The sequence below is a fragment of the Artemia franciscana genome, chromosome 7 (assembly GCF_032884065.1).
Source record: "Artemia franciscana chromosome 7, ASM3288406v1, whole genome shotgun sequence".
Taxonomy (NCBI): Eukaryota; Metazoa; Arthropoda; class Branchiopoda; order Anostraca; family Artemiidae; genus Artemia; species Artemia franciscana.
Window position 1 is genome coordinate 5,057,925 of NC_088869.1, and position 16,942 is coordinate 5,074,866.

Genomic DNA, 16,942 nt, shown 5'->3' on the forward strand with positions numbered 1-16,942 from the left:
CCCAATACACATACAAATAAAACAATACGAAAAAGAAGAAAAAATAAAAAGAAAAGAAAAGGAAAAGAAAAAAGAAAGAAAGAAGAAGAAAAAACCAATTACCCTGCATTTCAATCGAAACGGATTTACACTTCAAAAGAGACAAAACAAAAAGAAACTAAAACCACTTTACCAGTATCACCAAAATCAAAAGCAACATCTTGGCTCCACTTGAGGTCCACTCAACTATCAAAACCTTAAATATTAAGGCAAAATAGCTTTAATTCCCGCCGAAATTCAAAAAAACTATCCATTTAGTGTTAGTTTGTAGACATTTAGCAATGAAATACTTGTAAAGGTTTAATCGCTTATTAAGATCATCATCATACGGCAAGTAGAATAAAAAAACGACAAAACACCGGAAGTTCCATTTGTTGAGAAATAATCCATCTGTTTGCATCCAATGTAGCGATTCTTCTAGGTCTTGTATTTACTTTAGTAACTTCGCTCAATCCAAATTTATGGGCTTTCAAAGATCTGTAAATACATTTCCTAAATTTTGAAAAAAAATCCCATTGATATGGCATGAAATTCTACTCAAATAATAGAAATGACATTTTCAAAACTATAGCCAGAGAAAAAGAAATTGAAAGCTGAAAATTAAGGTATATTGTTGTTTTGTCAAAGCTCCAATGGGTACAGACGTGTAAAGCAGACAAACTTCTAAGACATAAAAATCAGAAAAGGGTTAACATTGTTGCTTGGAAATTTTCTTGGGGTGGGGTTTTAGGGGGTGCCTAGCTGACCCTCCACGTGTTTATGTGGTGCGCAGTGCCACAGCAACGCGTGGCAGGTGTCAGTTAGCATATATATATATATATATATATATATATATATATATATATATCTATATATATAAAAATAAGTTGTCTGTGGATGGATGGATGGATGGATGTGTGGATGGATGTGTCAGGTGACGTCACCTGAAAAAACTGGATTAGGTGACGTCAAAACTGAAAAAACTAAAAAAAGGCAAAAACTACAAAAAAAACTAAAAACTAATAAAAAAAATAAAAAAGCTAAAAAACTAAAAAAACTATAAAGGTAAAAACCAATAAAAAACTAAAAAAAAAACTGAAAAAACTAAAAAAAGGCAAAAACTACAAAAAAAAACTAAAAACTAATAAAAAAAGTAAAAAAGCTAAAAAACTAAAAAAACTAAAAAAACTAAAAAAAGGTAAAAAACTAAAAAAAATAAAAAATAAAAAAAAACTAAAAAAAAGGAAAAAACTGAAAAATAAGTTAAAATAAAGGTAAAAACCAATAAAAAACTAAAAAAAAAAAGGAAAAAACTAATAAATGACGACACTCAAAGAGAAAAAAAAGGCAAAAACTACAAAAAAAACTAAAAACTAATAAAAAAAATAAAAAAGCTAAAAAACTAAAAAAACTAAAAAAAGGCAAAAACTACAAAAAAAACTAAAAACTAATAAAAAAGCTAAAAAACTAAAAAAACTAAAAAAAAGGCAAAAACTACAAAAAAACTAAAAACTAATAAAAAAAATAAAAAAGCTAAAAAACTAAAAAAAACTAAAAAAACTAAAAAAAGGTAAAAAACTAAAAAAACTAAAAACTAAAAAAAACTAAAAAAGGTAAAAACTAAAAGAACTAAAAAAGAAAAAAATAAATGACGACACTCAAAGAGAAAGCGACCAGGACAAAAGGAATGTTCGATTAGCAATCAACAAAGCACCGGGACACAGGGAGTATAAATGACGACCCGGGGGAAACAGGGGGATATAAATGACGACCGGGACAAAAAAACTAAAAAGAAAAAAAAACTAAAAACTAATAAAAAAACTAAAAAATCTAAAAATCTAAATAAGCTAAAAAAGAAAAAAAAAGGAAAAAAATAAAGGAGAAAAACAAAACTAAAAAACGAATGTATATACAGACCGGGACACCGGGATACAAATGACGACCGGGACCCGGGACACAGGGAATATAAATGACGACCGGGACACAGGGACACAACTCCGGTACACCGGGATACAAATGACGACCGGGACACAGGGAATATAAATGACGACCGGGACACAGGGACACAACTACAACGGGGACACCGGGGGAAACAGGGGGATATAAATGACGACCGGGACAAAAAAACTAAAAAGAAAAAAAAACTAAAAACTAATAAAAAAACTAAAAAATCTAAAAATCTAAATAAGCTAAAAAAGAAAAAAAAAGGAAAAAAATAAAGGAGAAAAACAAAACTAAAAAACGAATGTATATACAGACCGGGACACCGGGATACAAATGACGACCGGGACCCGGGACACAGGGAATATAAATGACGACCGGGACACAGGGACACAACTACAACGGGGACACCGGGGGAAACAGGGGGATGTAAATGACGACCGGGACACCGGGACAGGGAATGGTCGATTAGCAATCACCATCAACAAAGCTCAAGGGCAATCATTAGAATCATGAGGTATAGATCTGAATACAGATTGTTTTCCCATGGACCATTATATGTTGCATGTTCAAGAGTCGGTAAACCTGACAATCTATTTATATGCAAAGACAATGGGACAGCAAAGAATGTTGTATATTCGCAAGTTTTACGTAGTTAAAACCATATATATATATCTATCTATATTCACAGGTGGGACATAGGGACACAACTACAATGGCGCGTAACTATTATGGCGCGTAACGACTTACGCGCGCGGGGGGGCTTGGGGGGGGCGCGAAGCGCCCCCACCAACTAGGTGTTGGGGTGGCGCGAAGCGCCACCCCAACAGCTAGTCTATATATATATATGTTTTTAACTACGTAAAACTTGCGAATATACAACATTCTTCGCTGTCCCATTGTCTTTGCATATAAATAGATCGTCAGGTTTACCGACTCTTGAACATGCAACATATAATTGTCCATGGGAAAAACAATCCGTATTCAGATCTATACCTCATTATTCTAATGATTGCCCTTGAGCTTTGTTGATGGTGATTGCTAATCGAACATTCCCTGTGTCCCCGTCGTCATTTATATATCCCCCCTGTGCCCCCCGGCGTCCCCATTGTAGTTGCGTCCCTGTGTCCCGGTCGTCATTTATATTCCCTGTGTCCCGGTCGTCATTTGTGTCCCGGTGTCCCAGTCTGTAATTTCTCTTTGAGTGTCCCGGTCGTCATTTATATTCCCGGTGTCCCGGTCGTCATTTGTGTCCCGGTCTGTAATTTCTCTTTGAGTGTCCCGGTCGTCATTTATATTCCCTGTGTCCCGGTCGTCATTTGTGTCCCGGTCTGTAATTTCTCTTTTAGTGTTCCGACCGTCATTTATATTCTCTATGTCCCGGTCGTCATTTGTGTCCTTGTGTCCCGGTCTGTAATTTCGTCAGTCAACAAACATGACGTCAGTCGACAAACATGCATGACGTCAGTCAACAGACAAACAACTTATTTATATATATATAGATATATAGTATACTAGCTGTTGGGGTGGCGCTTCGCGCCACCCCAACACCTAGTTGGTGGGGGCGCTTCGCGCCCCCCCCAAGCCCCCCCGCGCGCGTAAGTCGTTACGCGCCATATTAGTTACGCGCCATCGTAGTTGTGTCCCTATGTCCCACCTGTGAATATAGATAGATATATATATATATATATATATATATATATATATATATATATATATATATATATATATATATATATATATATATATATATATATATATATATGTTTTTAACTACGTAAAACTTGCGAATATACAACATTCTTTGCTGTCCCATTGTCTGTGCATATAAATAGATTGTCAGGTTTACCGACTCTTGAACATGCAACATATAATGGTCCATGGGAAAACAATCCGTATTCAGATCTATACCTCATGATTCTAATGATTGCCCTTGAGCTTTGTTGATGGTGATTGCTAATCGACCATTCCCTGAGTCGCCATCGTCATTTATATATCCCCCTGTGCACCCCGGCGTCCCCTTTGTAGTTATGTCCCTGTGTCCCGGTCGTCATTTATATTCCCTGTGTCCCGGTCGTCATTTGTGTCCCGGTGTTCCAGTCTGTGATTTCTCTTTGAGTGTCCCGGGCGTCATTTATATTCCTTGTGTCCCGGTGTCCTGGTCGTCATTTATATCCCCCTGTGCCCCCCGGCGTCCCCATTGTAGTTGTGTCCCTGTGTCCCGGTCGTCATTTATATTCCCTGTGTCCCGGTCGTCATTTGTATCCCGGTGTCCCGGTCTGTATATGCATTCGTTTTTTAGTTTTGTTTTTCTCCTTTATTTTTTTCCTTTTTTCTTTTTTTTCTTTTTTAGTTTATTTAGATTTTTAGATTTTTTAGTTTTTTTATTAGTTTTTAGTTTTTTTGTAGTTTTTACCATTTTTTTAGTTTTTTTAGTTTTTTTTTTTACTTATGTCCTGGTCGTCATTTATACTCCCTGTGTCCCGGTCGTCATTTGTGTCTCGGTGCTTTGTTGATTGCTAATTTATATTATATTTATATTTATATTTTTTATATTTATTAATATTTTTTTTAGTTTTCTTTTTCTCTTATTTTTCAGTTTTTTCCTTTTTTTAGTTTTTTCTTTTTTAGTTTTTAGTTTTTTTTTGTTTTTTACCTTTTTTTAGTTTTTTTAGTTTTTTTAGTTTTTTAGCTTTTTTAGTTTTTTATTAGTTTTTAGTTTTTTTTTAGTTTTTGCCTTTTTTTAGTTTTTTCAGTTTTTTTTTTGTTTTTTGTTTTTTACCTTTTTTTAGTTTTTTTTAGTTTTTTAGCTTTTTTAGTTTTTTTTCTTTTTAGTTTTTTTTGTAGTTTTTACCTTTTTTAGTTTTTTTTCTTCTTTTGTATTAGTGTGAAATAATTCAGACGTCATATGCGGACAAACACGACGTCACTCGACAGACAGACAGACAGACATAACCCACAAACAACTTATTTTTATATATATTTATTCATATTTTTTTAGTTTTCTTTTTCTCTTTTATTTTTCAGTTTTTTCCTTTTTTTTAGTTTTTTTCTTTTTTAGTTTTTAGTTTTTTTTAGTTTTTTACCTTTTTTTAGTTTTTTTTAGTTTTTTTAGTTTTTTAGCTTTTTTAGTTTTTTTATTAGTTTTTATTTTTTTTGTAGTTTTTGCCTTTTTTTATTTTTTTCATTTTTTTTTTAGTTATTAGATTTTTACCTTTTTTTAGTTTTTTTTTAGTTTTTTAGCTTTTTTAGTTTTTTTTCTTTTTAGTTTTTTTTGTAGTTTTTACCTTTTTTAGTTTTTTTCTTCTTTTGTATTAGTGTGAAATAATTCAGACGTCATATGCGAACAAACATGACGTCACCTGATCCATCCACAGATCCACACACAGACAACTTATTTTTATATATATAGATAATCCTTGTTTCTTTATTCTAGGAATGAGAAAGAGGGTCTTCCAGTTGAACTTATTCAGCAGCTGGACGTTTGTGTTGAAGTGCCCCAGGCTGGACTAATTCGGTCATTGAATGTTCACGTTACTGGTGCTCTTTTTATTTGGGAATATGCCAAACAACATGTACTGAAATGACAAAATATAACTTTATTCTTTCGTTTGAACATTTTTGTAGCTTAGTGTTGTTTATGAACGTAACAACTTTAACCACTGCCATGAAAAAAAAATCTCAGAAACTAAATTTTGACCTGATTTTGACATTTTTAATTTTCTATTTATCTATCTCACTAAGATTATACTTTCAATAAAATCAGATTTCTTTCGTTCCAAGTGGACTACATGGATAGTTTTATGCATATCAAATATGCTAAAAGAATTTTTTTCTGGAACAGGAAAAAAGAAAGAAAACGGAAAAATAATAGTGTTCTTCTTCTTGTTTTGGAAAAAATAATCATTATGTCGTCTTATGTTAAATAATTGATTCTTATTTCATTATATATTAATCCTTTATTTTCAAATGCTCAAGCTACCTCCGTATCACTGGCCTTAATTCACAAAATAGAGATATTTTCTAAATATGGATTCTGGCACTTCTGTTGGTTTTTCTTCGATTTTCTTTTAACGAAAGTACAAAAAGGTATTTATGATTGTAAATACCAAAAAATATAGATATAAAGAGGAGATCACCCCCTCTATTGACGTGCCCTAGTAGACCTAGCGCAATTGTTGCACTTATCTTTTACAGGTAAAACAGACTGTGCCTAAACTCCAAGTTCACGTATTTTGTACCGAAGAGCGATAGTTCTTGCTCTGACCGGCGAACCCCAGTTGCAACCGAATTCACCATATACTACTACTACTACTACTAATAACTCACTGCAGCACCAAGCCGCCTGAGGCCAACACAGCTACGCACGCTCCTCCTCCAACCTAATCTATTTAAAGCCTCCCTCTTTACACCCTCCCAGGAAGTTCCCATTTCCTTTAAATCCTTATTTATGACATCCTCCCAACCCAGACAAGGACGACCTGCTTTCCGTGTAGCCCCAGACGGTTGGCCAAAAAGGACAATCTTCGGTAATCTGTCATCCTTCATCCGTAGAACGTGGCCTAGCCATCTCAACCTTTCTTTCATTATAGCCCCAGAAAGCGGGATTGAACCACACTTTTCGTACAACCTACTGTTTGAAATACGGTCAGTCAGCCGGGTACCCAGAACAATCCGTAGGCAATTTCTCTGGAAAACATCTAGTAAATTTTCATCTGCTTTTCGGAGTGTCCATGCTTCAGAGCCATATTTGACCACTGTCATCACTGTAGCTTCCAATATTCTAATCTTGGTTTGTAGGCTTATCTTTCTATTCTTCCAAACTTTTTTTAACTGTGAAAAAACACCCTGAGCTTTAGCTATTCTACTTTTAACATCTTCACTGCTCCCACCATCTTTACTAATAATACTACCAAGGTAACTGAAGCTCCCAACCTGATCAATCTTTTCGTTACCTAAGGTCACCTGTTCATCTTCACTTATTCCTAACCTTAGTGACTTAGTCTTCTTAACATTAATTTTCAAGCCTATTTTAGCACCCTGAACTCGTAAAACCTCTAAAAATTCATTCATTTTGCTCACACTTTCATCTAATATGCTTAAATCATCAGCATAATCTAAGTCCAGGAGCGTTCTTCCTCCCCATTTGATTCCATGGTCTCCAATTGCCTTTCCTGTGCTCCTTAAGACGAAGTCCATCAAAATGATCCATATAAAGGGGGATAGAACACAATCCTGCTTAACTCCTGATTTAATACAAAACCAGTTGCTAGCCTCATTTCCTACCTTAACCGCAGCAGTATTATTCTCGTACATAGCGCAAATCACTTTAATGTATTTTTCTGGTATACCATATAACGATAAGACCTTTGTTAGCTATATTATAACGTCATTTATGGTTTCATTATGGTTTCAAAAAGGATGCGTTTTTTATGCTTGGTTATTTTGGGTTGTGTTTCGTTGTTTACTCCCTTTATCAGTTAGAAAAAGTAATTTGCTCTCGCTTGCCAGTTTTTCAACGCAGTTTTCTATTTTTGGTTTCTATGGGTTGTGTTTCGTTGTTTACTCCCTTTATCAGTTAGAAAAAGTAATTTGCTCTCGCTTGCCAGTTTTTAACGCGGTTTTCTATTTTTGGTTTCTATGGGTTGTGGTTCGTTGTTTCCTCCCTTTATCAAACAGTTCGTGGTAAAGAACTGTAGTAAGGAGCGACCCGGCTCAATAGTAAACGAAACTCTAAAAAACGGAATTTTGATACTAAAAGATACATCAAAAGAATTGGATTTTCATGCTGATTTTAAATATATAAGTTTAATCAAATTTAGTCTTTGTCATCAAAAGTTACGAGCCTGAGAAAATTTGTTTTATTTTGGAAAATAGGGGGACACCCCCCTAAAAGTCATACGATCTTAACGAAAACCACACCATCGCATTTCGCGTATCAGAGAACTCTATAGCAAAAATTTCAAGCTCCTATCTACAAAAATGTGGAATTTCGTATTTTTTGCCAGAAAACAGATCACGGGTGCGTGTTTATTTGTTTTTTTTTGTTTGTTTTTTTCAGGGGTCATTGTATCGACCAAGTGGTCCTAGAATGTCGCAAGAGGGCTCATTCTAATGGAAATGAAAAGTTCTAGTGCCCTTTTTATGTGTCCAAAAAAATTGGAGGGCATCTAGGCCCCCTCCCACGCTCATTTTTTACCCAAAGTCAACGGATCAAAATAGATAGCCATTTTGTTCAGCATAGTCAAAACCCATAATAACTATGTCTTTGGGGATGACTTACTCCCCTACAGTCCCCCGGGGAGGGGCTGCAAGTTACAAACTTTGACCATGTTTACATACAGTAATGGCTATTGGGAAGTGTACAGACGTTTTCAGGGGGATTTTATGGTTTGGTGGGGGTTGAGGGGAGGGGGCTATGTTGGAGGATCTTTCCTTGGAGGAATATGTCATGGGGGAAGAGAAATTCAATGAAAAGGACGCAGAATTTTCTAGCATTACTATAAAAAAACAATGAAAAAATAAACAATGAAAAAGTGTTTTCAATTGAAAATAAGGAGTAGCATTAAAACTTAAAACGAAAAGACATTATTACACATATGAGGGGTTCTTCTCCTCCTAAATACCTCGCTCTTTATGCTTCAGTATCTTTAGTAATTTCAATTATTTATTCTACGGCCTGTCTGATTCAGGGGTCATTCTTGAAGAATTGGGACAAAACCTAAGCTTTAGTGTAAAGAGCGAGGTATTAACGGGGGGAAAAACCCCCTCGTATACATAATGAAAATATAAGAATATAGAAGTTTGTTACGTAAGTTAATTCTTAAGTTCCGTATATTTTTTACTAATAAAAACGTTCGTTAAAAATTAAAAGTTCTAGTTGCCTTTTTAAGTAACCGAAAAAGTGGAGGGCAACTAGGCCTCCTTCCCCACCACTTATTTCTCAAAATCGTCTGATCAAAACTAAGAGAAAGCCATTTAGCCAAAAAAAGAATTAATATGCAAATTTTATTTTAATAATTTATATACGGAGAGCCAAAATTAAACATGCATTAATTCAAAAACGTTCAGAAATTAAATAAAAAAAACTAGTTTTTTTAACTGAAATTAAGGAGCGACATTAAAACTTAAAACGAACAGAAATTACTCCGTGTATGAAAGGGGCTGTTCCCTTCTCAACGCCCTGCTCTTTACGCTAAAGTTTTTTACTGTTTAATAAGAGCAAGGTAGTGTGGAGGAGACGAACCCTCTTATGTATGTGATATTTACTGTTCGTTTTAAGTTGTAATGCTGCTCATTACTTCCAGTTGAAAAATTTTTTTGCTCTTTACGCTAAAGTTTTTTAATTATTTTAAAAAGTAGAGTTGTAAGAAAGAGTCAAACCTTAGCGGAAAGAGCGATGCGTTAAGGCGGGAACAGTCCCTTTCATACACGGAGTAATTTCTGTTCGTTTTAAGTTTAATGTCGCTCCTCACTTTCAGTTTAAAAAAACTATTTTTTTTACTTAATCAGTTAGAAAAAGTAATTTGCTCTCGCTTACCAGTTTTTTAACGCGGTTTTCTATTTTTGGTTTCTATGGGTTGTGGTTCGCTGCTTACTCCCTTTATCAATTAGAAAAAGTAATTTGCTCTCGCCTACCAGTTTTTTAACGCAGTTGTCTATTTTTGGTTTCTATGGGTTGTGGTTCGCTGCTTACTCCCTTTATCAATTAGAAAAAGTAATTTGCTCTCGCTTGCCAGTTTTTTAACGCGGTTTTCTATTTTTGGTTTCTATGGGTTGTGGTTCGCTACTTACTCCCTTTATCAATTATAAAAAGTAATTTGCTCTCGCTTACCAGTTTTTTAACGCGGTTTTCTATTTTTGGTTTCTATGGGCTGTGGTTCGCTGCTTACTCCCTTTATCAATTAGAAAAAGTAATTTGCTCTCGCTTACCAGTTTTTTAACGCGGTTGTCTATTTTTTGGTTTCTATGGGTTGTAGTTCGCTGCTTACTCCCTTTATCAATTAGAAAAGTAATTTGCTCTCGCTTACCAGTTTTTTAATGCGGTTGTCTATTTTTGGTTTCTATGCGCTGCTTACTTTCTTTATCAATTAGAAAAGTAATTTGCTCTCGCTTGCCAGTTTTTTAACGCGGTTGTCTATTTTTGGTTTCTATGGGTTGTGGTTCGCTGCTTACTCCCTTTATCAATTAGAAAAAGTAATTTGCTCTCGCTTACAAGTTTTTTAACGCGGTTGTCTATTTTTGGTTTATATGGGTTGTGGTTCGCTGCTTACTCCCTTTATCAATTAGAAAAGTAATTTGCTCTCGCTTACCAGTTTTTTAACGCGGTTTTCTATTTTTGGTTTCTATGGGTTGTGGTTCGCTGCTTACTCCCTTTATCAATTAGAAAAAGTAATTTGCTCTCGCTTACCAGTTTTTTAACGCGGTTGTCTATTTTTGGTTTATATGGGTTGTGGTTCGCTGCTTACTCCCTTTATCAATTAGAAAAGTAATTTGCTCTCGCTTACCAGTTTTTTTAACGCGGTTTTCTATTTTTGGTTTCTATGGGTTGTGGTTCGCTACTTACTCCCTTTATCAATTATAAAAAGTAATTTGCTCTCGCTTACCAGTTTTTTAACGCGGTTTTCTATTTTTGGTTTCTATGGGCTGTGGTTCGCTGCTTACTCCCTTTATCAATTAGAAAAAGTAATTTGCTCTCGCTTACCAGTTTTTTAACGCGGTTGTCTATTTTTTGGTTTCTATGGGTTGTAGTTCGCTGCTTACTCCCTTTATCAATTAGAAAAGTAATTTGCTCTCGCTTACCAGTTTTTTAATGCGGTTGTCTATTTTTGGTTTCTATGCGCTGCTTACTTTCTTTATCAATTAGAAAAGTAATTTGCTCTCGCTTGCCAGTTTTTTAACGCGGTTGTCTATTTTTGGTTTCTATGGGTTGTGGTTCGCTGCTTACTCCCTTTATCAATTAGAAAAAGTAATTTGCTCTCGCTTACAAGTTTTTTAACGCGGTTGTCTATTTTTGGTTTCTATGGGTCGTGGTTCGTTCTTCGCTAGGTTGCAGCTACCGCTGCAACAAGGATGCTATTTGATCAGGGAGATTCTCAGAGGTTCTATGTTTTGTTTTTAAACAATTCTTCTGCGGTCTATAATTTTTAGGGTTCTTTCGCAAAAAAATGAATTTCACTTGATAAATGATCAGTGTGATATTCCCTTGTTAACTTAATCTTCAAATGGGTTTTTCACTGTGCTACTACTAAGTGTATTTGAAGCTGATTCAGTATAATATCCATCAGAAGTAAGTAACGAATTTCTATTATCTGAACTAATAACGTTTTGTAACGGGGTTTCTTCATCTTCAAATGGATTTTTTAGGCTATTTAAACTATCCAATTTTGGAGACGACGTCCCAATTGAAAGTCGTCCCAATTTCGGAGACGACTCAGTATCAGACTCGTCAGAAGAAAGAAAGGAGTTCCTGGATTTCATATCACCTCCATTCTCATCTTTTTTGATGGTTCCTTTTTTCTCACACATTTTGCGTGCATTGTTTTCTTCTACTGTTACATTTGTTATGCAACACATCAGTTCTGCAACTAAATCACTAATGCGCTTCCCATGTCTCTTAGTGCTCCATTGCTTCCCAACAATGTCAATCACGTCAAGGTGATTTGTACAGTCTTCGAGTATATCTTTATTCCCCTCTTTTACTAGATATTCGAGTAGAAGCAACAATTTTTCTATATGGGACCATTTCTTACTTCGTGTCAACTTGTTCCAGATATAGGTCATTGCATGAGTTCGTGGTAGTGGTTCAGAAGTACATTTTGCAATTTTTGACATAAGCCTTGGGTCAGGGTCATCTGCTTCCTCGTGAGCTACTTTTCTTACAATTTCTTGAATTTCACAACTTTTATAAAGTCGAATTTTTTCTTTAAGTTTCATTGGATATTTTTCAATGCTGCCTCAAGATAGTGATATATTAAGTCAATTAAAACAAAAATGTGGTTGATTGTATTTGAGACATGTGGCTTAAAAATATCACTTTAGATTACCTTACCTTTTGTAAAATTTCTGTAATTTTATGATCTTTGAGAATTTTGTGCATTTCTAAGGTAATAGTTTACTGTTAAATGGACTATTCTGTATTTCAATAGGGACAATCATGAAAACATACAAACATCAAACATATTTGACAATATAGTGACTTAGAAGATCCAGAATACTTTACCGAGATTTACATTATCATTTTGCTAGGATTTTAAAGCCTGACCTTCCTTTTTGGAGAATCAAGTTAAAACTGTTGGTAGTAACAGTTTCACCAATAATAAAAGGGCTCAATTTTTGAGCTGCCCCACAAGCAAATACTTTCAATTTAGTCCCTTCTTGCGATATTATTTTTTAGTTGTTGTTTTTTCAACGCTGAGGAATAACCTTTGGTAATCTTATAACTGATTGCGTTCTTGTTTGAATATACCGTTTTAAAAACTTCGATAGGCTGACAACTTCATCATTTAACCGATATATTAATAGAATGTCATCTATGGTATTTTGATCCTGAAAAGTTAGGGATAGCTTTATAATACCAACTAGATTGTGTAAGATATTGTTCCTAGTTTTTATCCGTCAAAACGATAAAGTTTAACTGGCTGCAAAGTCAATTTAGTCCCTTCTTTCGATACAATTTTGTTGTTGTTTTTTAACGCTGAGGAATAGCCTTTGATCATGTGAATACTGATCGATAGCGAAGAAACAAAACCAAAGTGTTGCTCACGCAACACGTTAGTCGGCGAAGCCGGACAAAGAATGCCGCAACACTTCACGTTGCCCGGGCAACGTAGGTCTAGTTTCATTATGCATTAACCCGTAATTTACAAATGCCTCAAGGTACATCCGTATCACTGGCGTTAATTCACGAAATAGAGATATTTTCTAAATATGGATTCTGGCACTTCTGTTGGTTTTTCTTCGATTTTCTTTTAACGAAAGTACAAAAAGGTATTTATGATTGTAAATACCAAAAAATATAGATATAAAGAGGAGATCACCCCCTCTATTGACGTGCCCTAGTAGACCTAGTGCAATTGTTGCACTTATCTTTTACAGGTAAAACAGACTGTGCCTAAACTCCAAGTTCACGTATTTTGTACCGAAGAGCGATAGTTTTTGCTCCGACCGGCGGACCCCAGTTGAAACCGACTTCATCATGTAGCTAAAGTATAACGTCATTTATGGTTTCATTTACGACTATAACGTTATTCATCATCGTGTATGTGGAGATACTGTTTTTTTTTTTAGTCAGAAAATGAATTTGTTTCAGACAGTGTTTTTTGTTGCTAATGAAATAATGCGTTTTTTATGCTTGGTTATTTTGGGCTACGGTTGGTTGTTTACTCCGTTTATCAGTTAGAAAAAGTAATTTCCTCTCGCTTGCCAGTTTTTTGACATGGTTTTCCATTTAAGGTTTCTATAGGTTGTGGTTCGTTCTTTGCTAGGTTGCAGCTACCGCTGCACCAAGGATGGTGCAATTTAGATTTAGATCAGAGAGATTCTCAGAGGTTCTATGTTTTGTTATTAAACTATCTATAATTTTTAGGGTTCTTTCACTAAAAATGAATTTCACTTGATAAATGATTAATGTGATATTCACTTATTAACTTAATCTTCAAATGGGTTTTTCACTGTGCTACTACTAAGTGTTTTTGAAGCTGATTCAGTATAATATCCATCAGAAGTAAGTAACGAATTTCAATCATCTGAACTAATAACGTTTTGTAACGCGGTTTGTTCATCTTCAAATGGATTTTTTAGCCTATGGAGACTATCCAGTTTCGGAGACGACTCAGTATCAGACTAGTCAGAAGAAAGAAAGGGGTTCCTGTATTTCATATTACCTGCATTCTCATCTTTTTTTTATGGCCTCTTTTTCCTCACACATTTGGTGTGCATTGTTTTCTTCTACTGTTACATTTGTTATGTAACAGATCACTTCTGCAACTAAATCACTATGCGCTTCCCATGTCTCTTAGTACTCCATTGCTTCCCAACAATGTCAATCACGTCAAGGTGATTTGTACAGTCTTCGAGTATATCTTTATTACTAGATATTTTTACTATATTTTTTACTCTTTTTACTTTTTACTCTTTTACTTTTTTTATATTTTACTCTTTACTCTTACTTTTTACTCTTTTACTTTTTTTTATATTTTACTCTTTTACTAGATATTCGAGTAGAAGCAACAATTTTTCTATATGGGACCATTTCTTACTTCGTGTCAACTTGTTCCAGATATAAGTCATTACACGAGTTCGTGCTAGTGGTTCAGAAGTACATTTTGCAATTTTTGACATAAGACTTGGGTCAGGGTCATCTGCTTCCTCGTGAGCTACTTTTCTTACAATTTCTTGAATTTCACAACTTTTATAAAGTCGAATTTTTTCTTTAAGTTTTATTGGATATTTGTCAAAGCTGCCTCAAGATAGAGATATATTAAGATAACACAGTCAATTCAAATCAAAATGTCCTTGATTGTATTTGTGATATGAGGTTTAAAAATATCTAAAATAGCACTTTAGATTACCTTACTGCTAGTAAAATTTCTCCAATTTTATGATCTTTGAGAATTTTTGTAATTCTAAGGTAATAGTTTACTGTTAAATGGACTATTCTGTATTTCAATAGGGACAAACATGAAAACATACAAACATCAAACATATTTGACAATATAGTGACTTAGAAGATCCTGAATACTTTACCGAGATTTACATTATCATTTTACCAGGATTTTAAAGCCTGACCTTCCTTTTTGGAGAATCAAGTTAAAACTGTTGGTAGTAACAGTTTCACGAATAATAAAAGGGCTCAATTTTTGAGCTGCCCCACAAGCAAAGCCAGTCACTTAATTCTTAGGGTTGGAAGCTTATATGCTTTTTTGAGGTCTAACCTGTAATTTTTAGTGATGACCACTATCATTACTGTAGCTTCCGATATTCTATTCATGACTTACAAACTTATCTTCCTGTTCCTTCAAACTTTCTCAGCTGTGGAAAACACCTTTGGTCTTGGCTATTCTACTTTTAACATCTTTACTGAACCCACCATCATTACTAATAATTCAAGCCAATAGATTTTCCTTGCTGTTCAGGGCAAGGAACTGTAAGTTATCTAAACAGGGATTTCGGTCAAGATGGATCTAATAGTGCACTTGGTTTTTCAATTTGATACTATTTTTAGGAGTCATGGGCTATTGTAGTTTTTATTATGGGACAAGATTGAATCTTACCAGGTTGTTATTTACCACTTCAACCTTGACCTGTCCCAGAGACGCAACTTTTCAGAATATGCTTGAGTTTTATTGTCTTGTTAAAATACTTCCAATTGTGTACATTTTGTTTTGATCTAACACCATTTTAGGGGTTTGGGACTTTTTTTTGTGTTCGTCTTTAATTCAATTACTACGTGTTATAGTCCGTTTATTAATGTAAAATTGTAATCTAACACCTATTTTTACACTATTTACAGACACTTCAAGGCTACGTATGCTTTTATATTATTTCCCTGCTATTTCATAATAGCATTTTATAATTAAATCTAATCTCGATATGGTTACCATTCCTGAATTAGCTATAAAGGCCAATTCTTATATTAAATCGTACTTTAAATTTTTGGTCATTATGCGTTCTTTACTGGGTTATAGCTAATAAAAAATACCAAAAAAAAAAGAAAATAGGTAAAAAAATAAAAAAAAAGGTTAAAAAGTAAAAAGAAAAAAAGCTAAAAAAACTAAAAAAGCTAAAAAACTAAAAAAAAAGCCTAAAAAGAAAAAAAAAACTAAAAAAAGGAACAAAAATTAAAAAAGGTAAAAAACTAAAAAGAAAAAAAGCTAAAAAAAAACTAAAAAATCTACAAAACTAAAAAAAGAAAAAAAAATTAAAGCATATTTGTTTTTTTGTATGTTTGAGGGTTTGCATATGACATCTGAAAAATAAAGAAGAAAAAAGCTAAAAAAGCAACAAAACTAAAAAAAAGAAAAACTAAAAAAGAAAAATAAGAAAAAACTGAAAAACAGAAAAAACCAAAACAAGGAAAAACTAAAAAAAAGAAAAAACTAAAAAAGAAAAAAAACTAAAAAAGAAAACAAATTAATAAAAAGAAGAAAATAAAAAAAAGAAAAACTAAAACAGAAAAAAACTAAGATCAGAAAAAAACTAAAAAAGAAACTATATCTATATATATAAAAATAAGTTGTATGTATGCATGTTTGTTTGTTTGTGGGTTTGCATATGACGTCATTATAAGTATATAAGGCTTTGTATATGACTTCATTATAATATGACGCTACAGACTGGGACACCGAGACACAAATGATGACTGGGACACAGGGAATATAAATGACGACCGGGACACAGGGAATATAAATGACGACTGGGACACTCAAAGAGAAATTATAGACTGGGACACCGGGACACAAATGACGACCGGAACACAGTGAATATAAATGACGACTGGGACACAGGGTCAACTACAACGGGGACGCCTGGGGCACAGGAGGGATATATATATGACGGCGGGGACACAGGGAATGTTCGATTAGCAATCACCATCAACAAAGCTCAAGGGCAATCATTAGAAAAATGCGGTAAAGATCTGAATACGGATTGTTTTTCCATGGAGAATTATATGTTGCATGTTCAAGAGTCAGTAAATCTGACAATCTATTTATATGCACAGACAATGGGACAGCAAAGAATGTTGTATATTCGCAAGTTTTACGTAGTTAAAAACATATATATATCTATCTACATTCACAGATGAGACATAGGGACACAACTACAATGGCGCGTAACTAATATGGCGCGTAACGACTTACGCGCTATAATTGTGCTTCTACTACTCTTCTCCGATGAAATAATTCTATTCGTGAGTTTAAGTCTATGGAACGTTGATGATTTTAGAAAAATAAGTCCAGATTGGTCATATAGAAATTGTTCT

At 34.1% G+C, this 16,942-nt stretch overlaps 1 protein-coding gene across 1 annotated transcript in view; it reads left to right on the plus strand.

Annotated features, from left to right (window-relative positions):
* The window catches only part of LOC136028758 (probable methyltransferase TARBP1), a 169,848-nt gene extending 164,273 nt beyond the window's left edge, over positions 1-5,575 (plus strand). The window contains exon 11 of the mRNA XM_065706642.1: positions 5,396-5,575. Coding sequence (XP_065562714.1) covers positions 5,396-5,546 — 151 coding nt within the window. The 3' untranslated portion in view covers positions 5,547-5,575. The remainder of the gene's footprint in view (positions 1-5,395) is intronic.
* Positions 5,576-16,942: the final 11,367 nt, after the last annotated feature.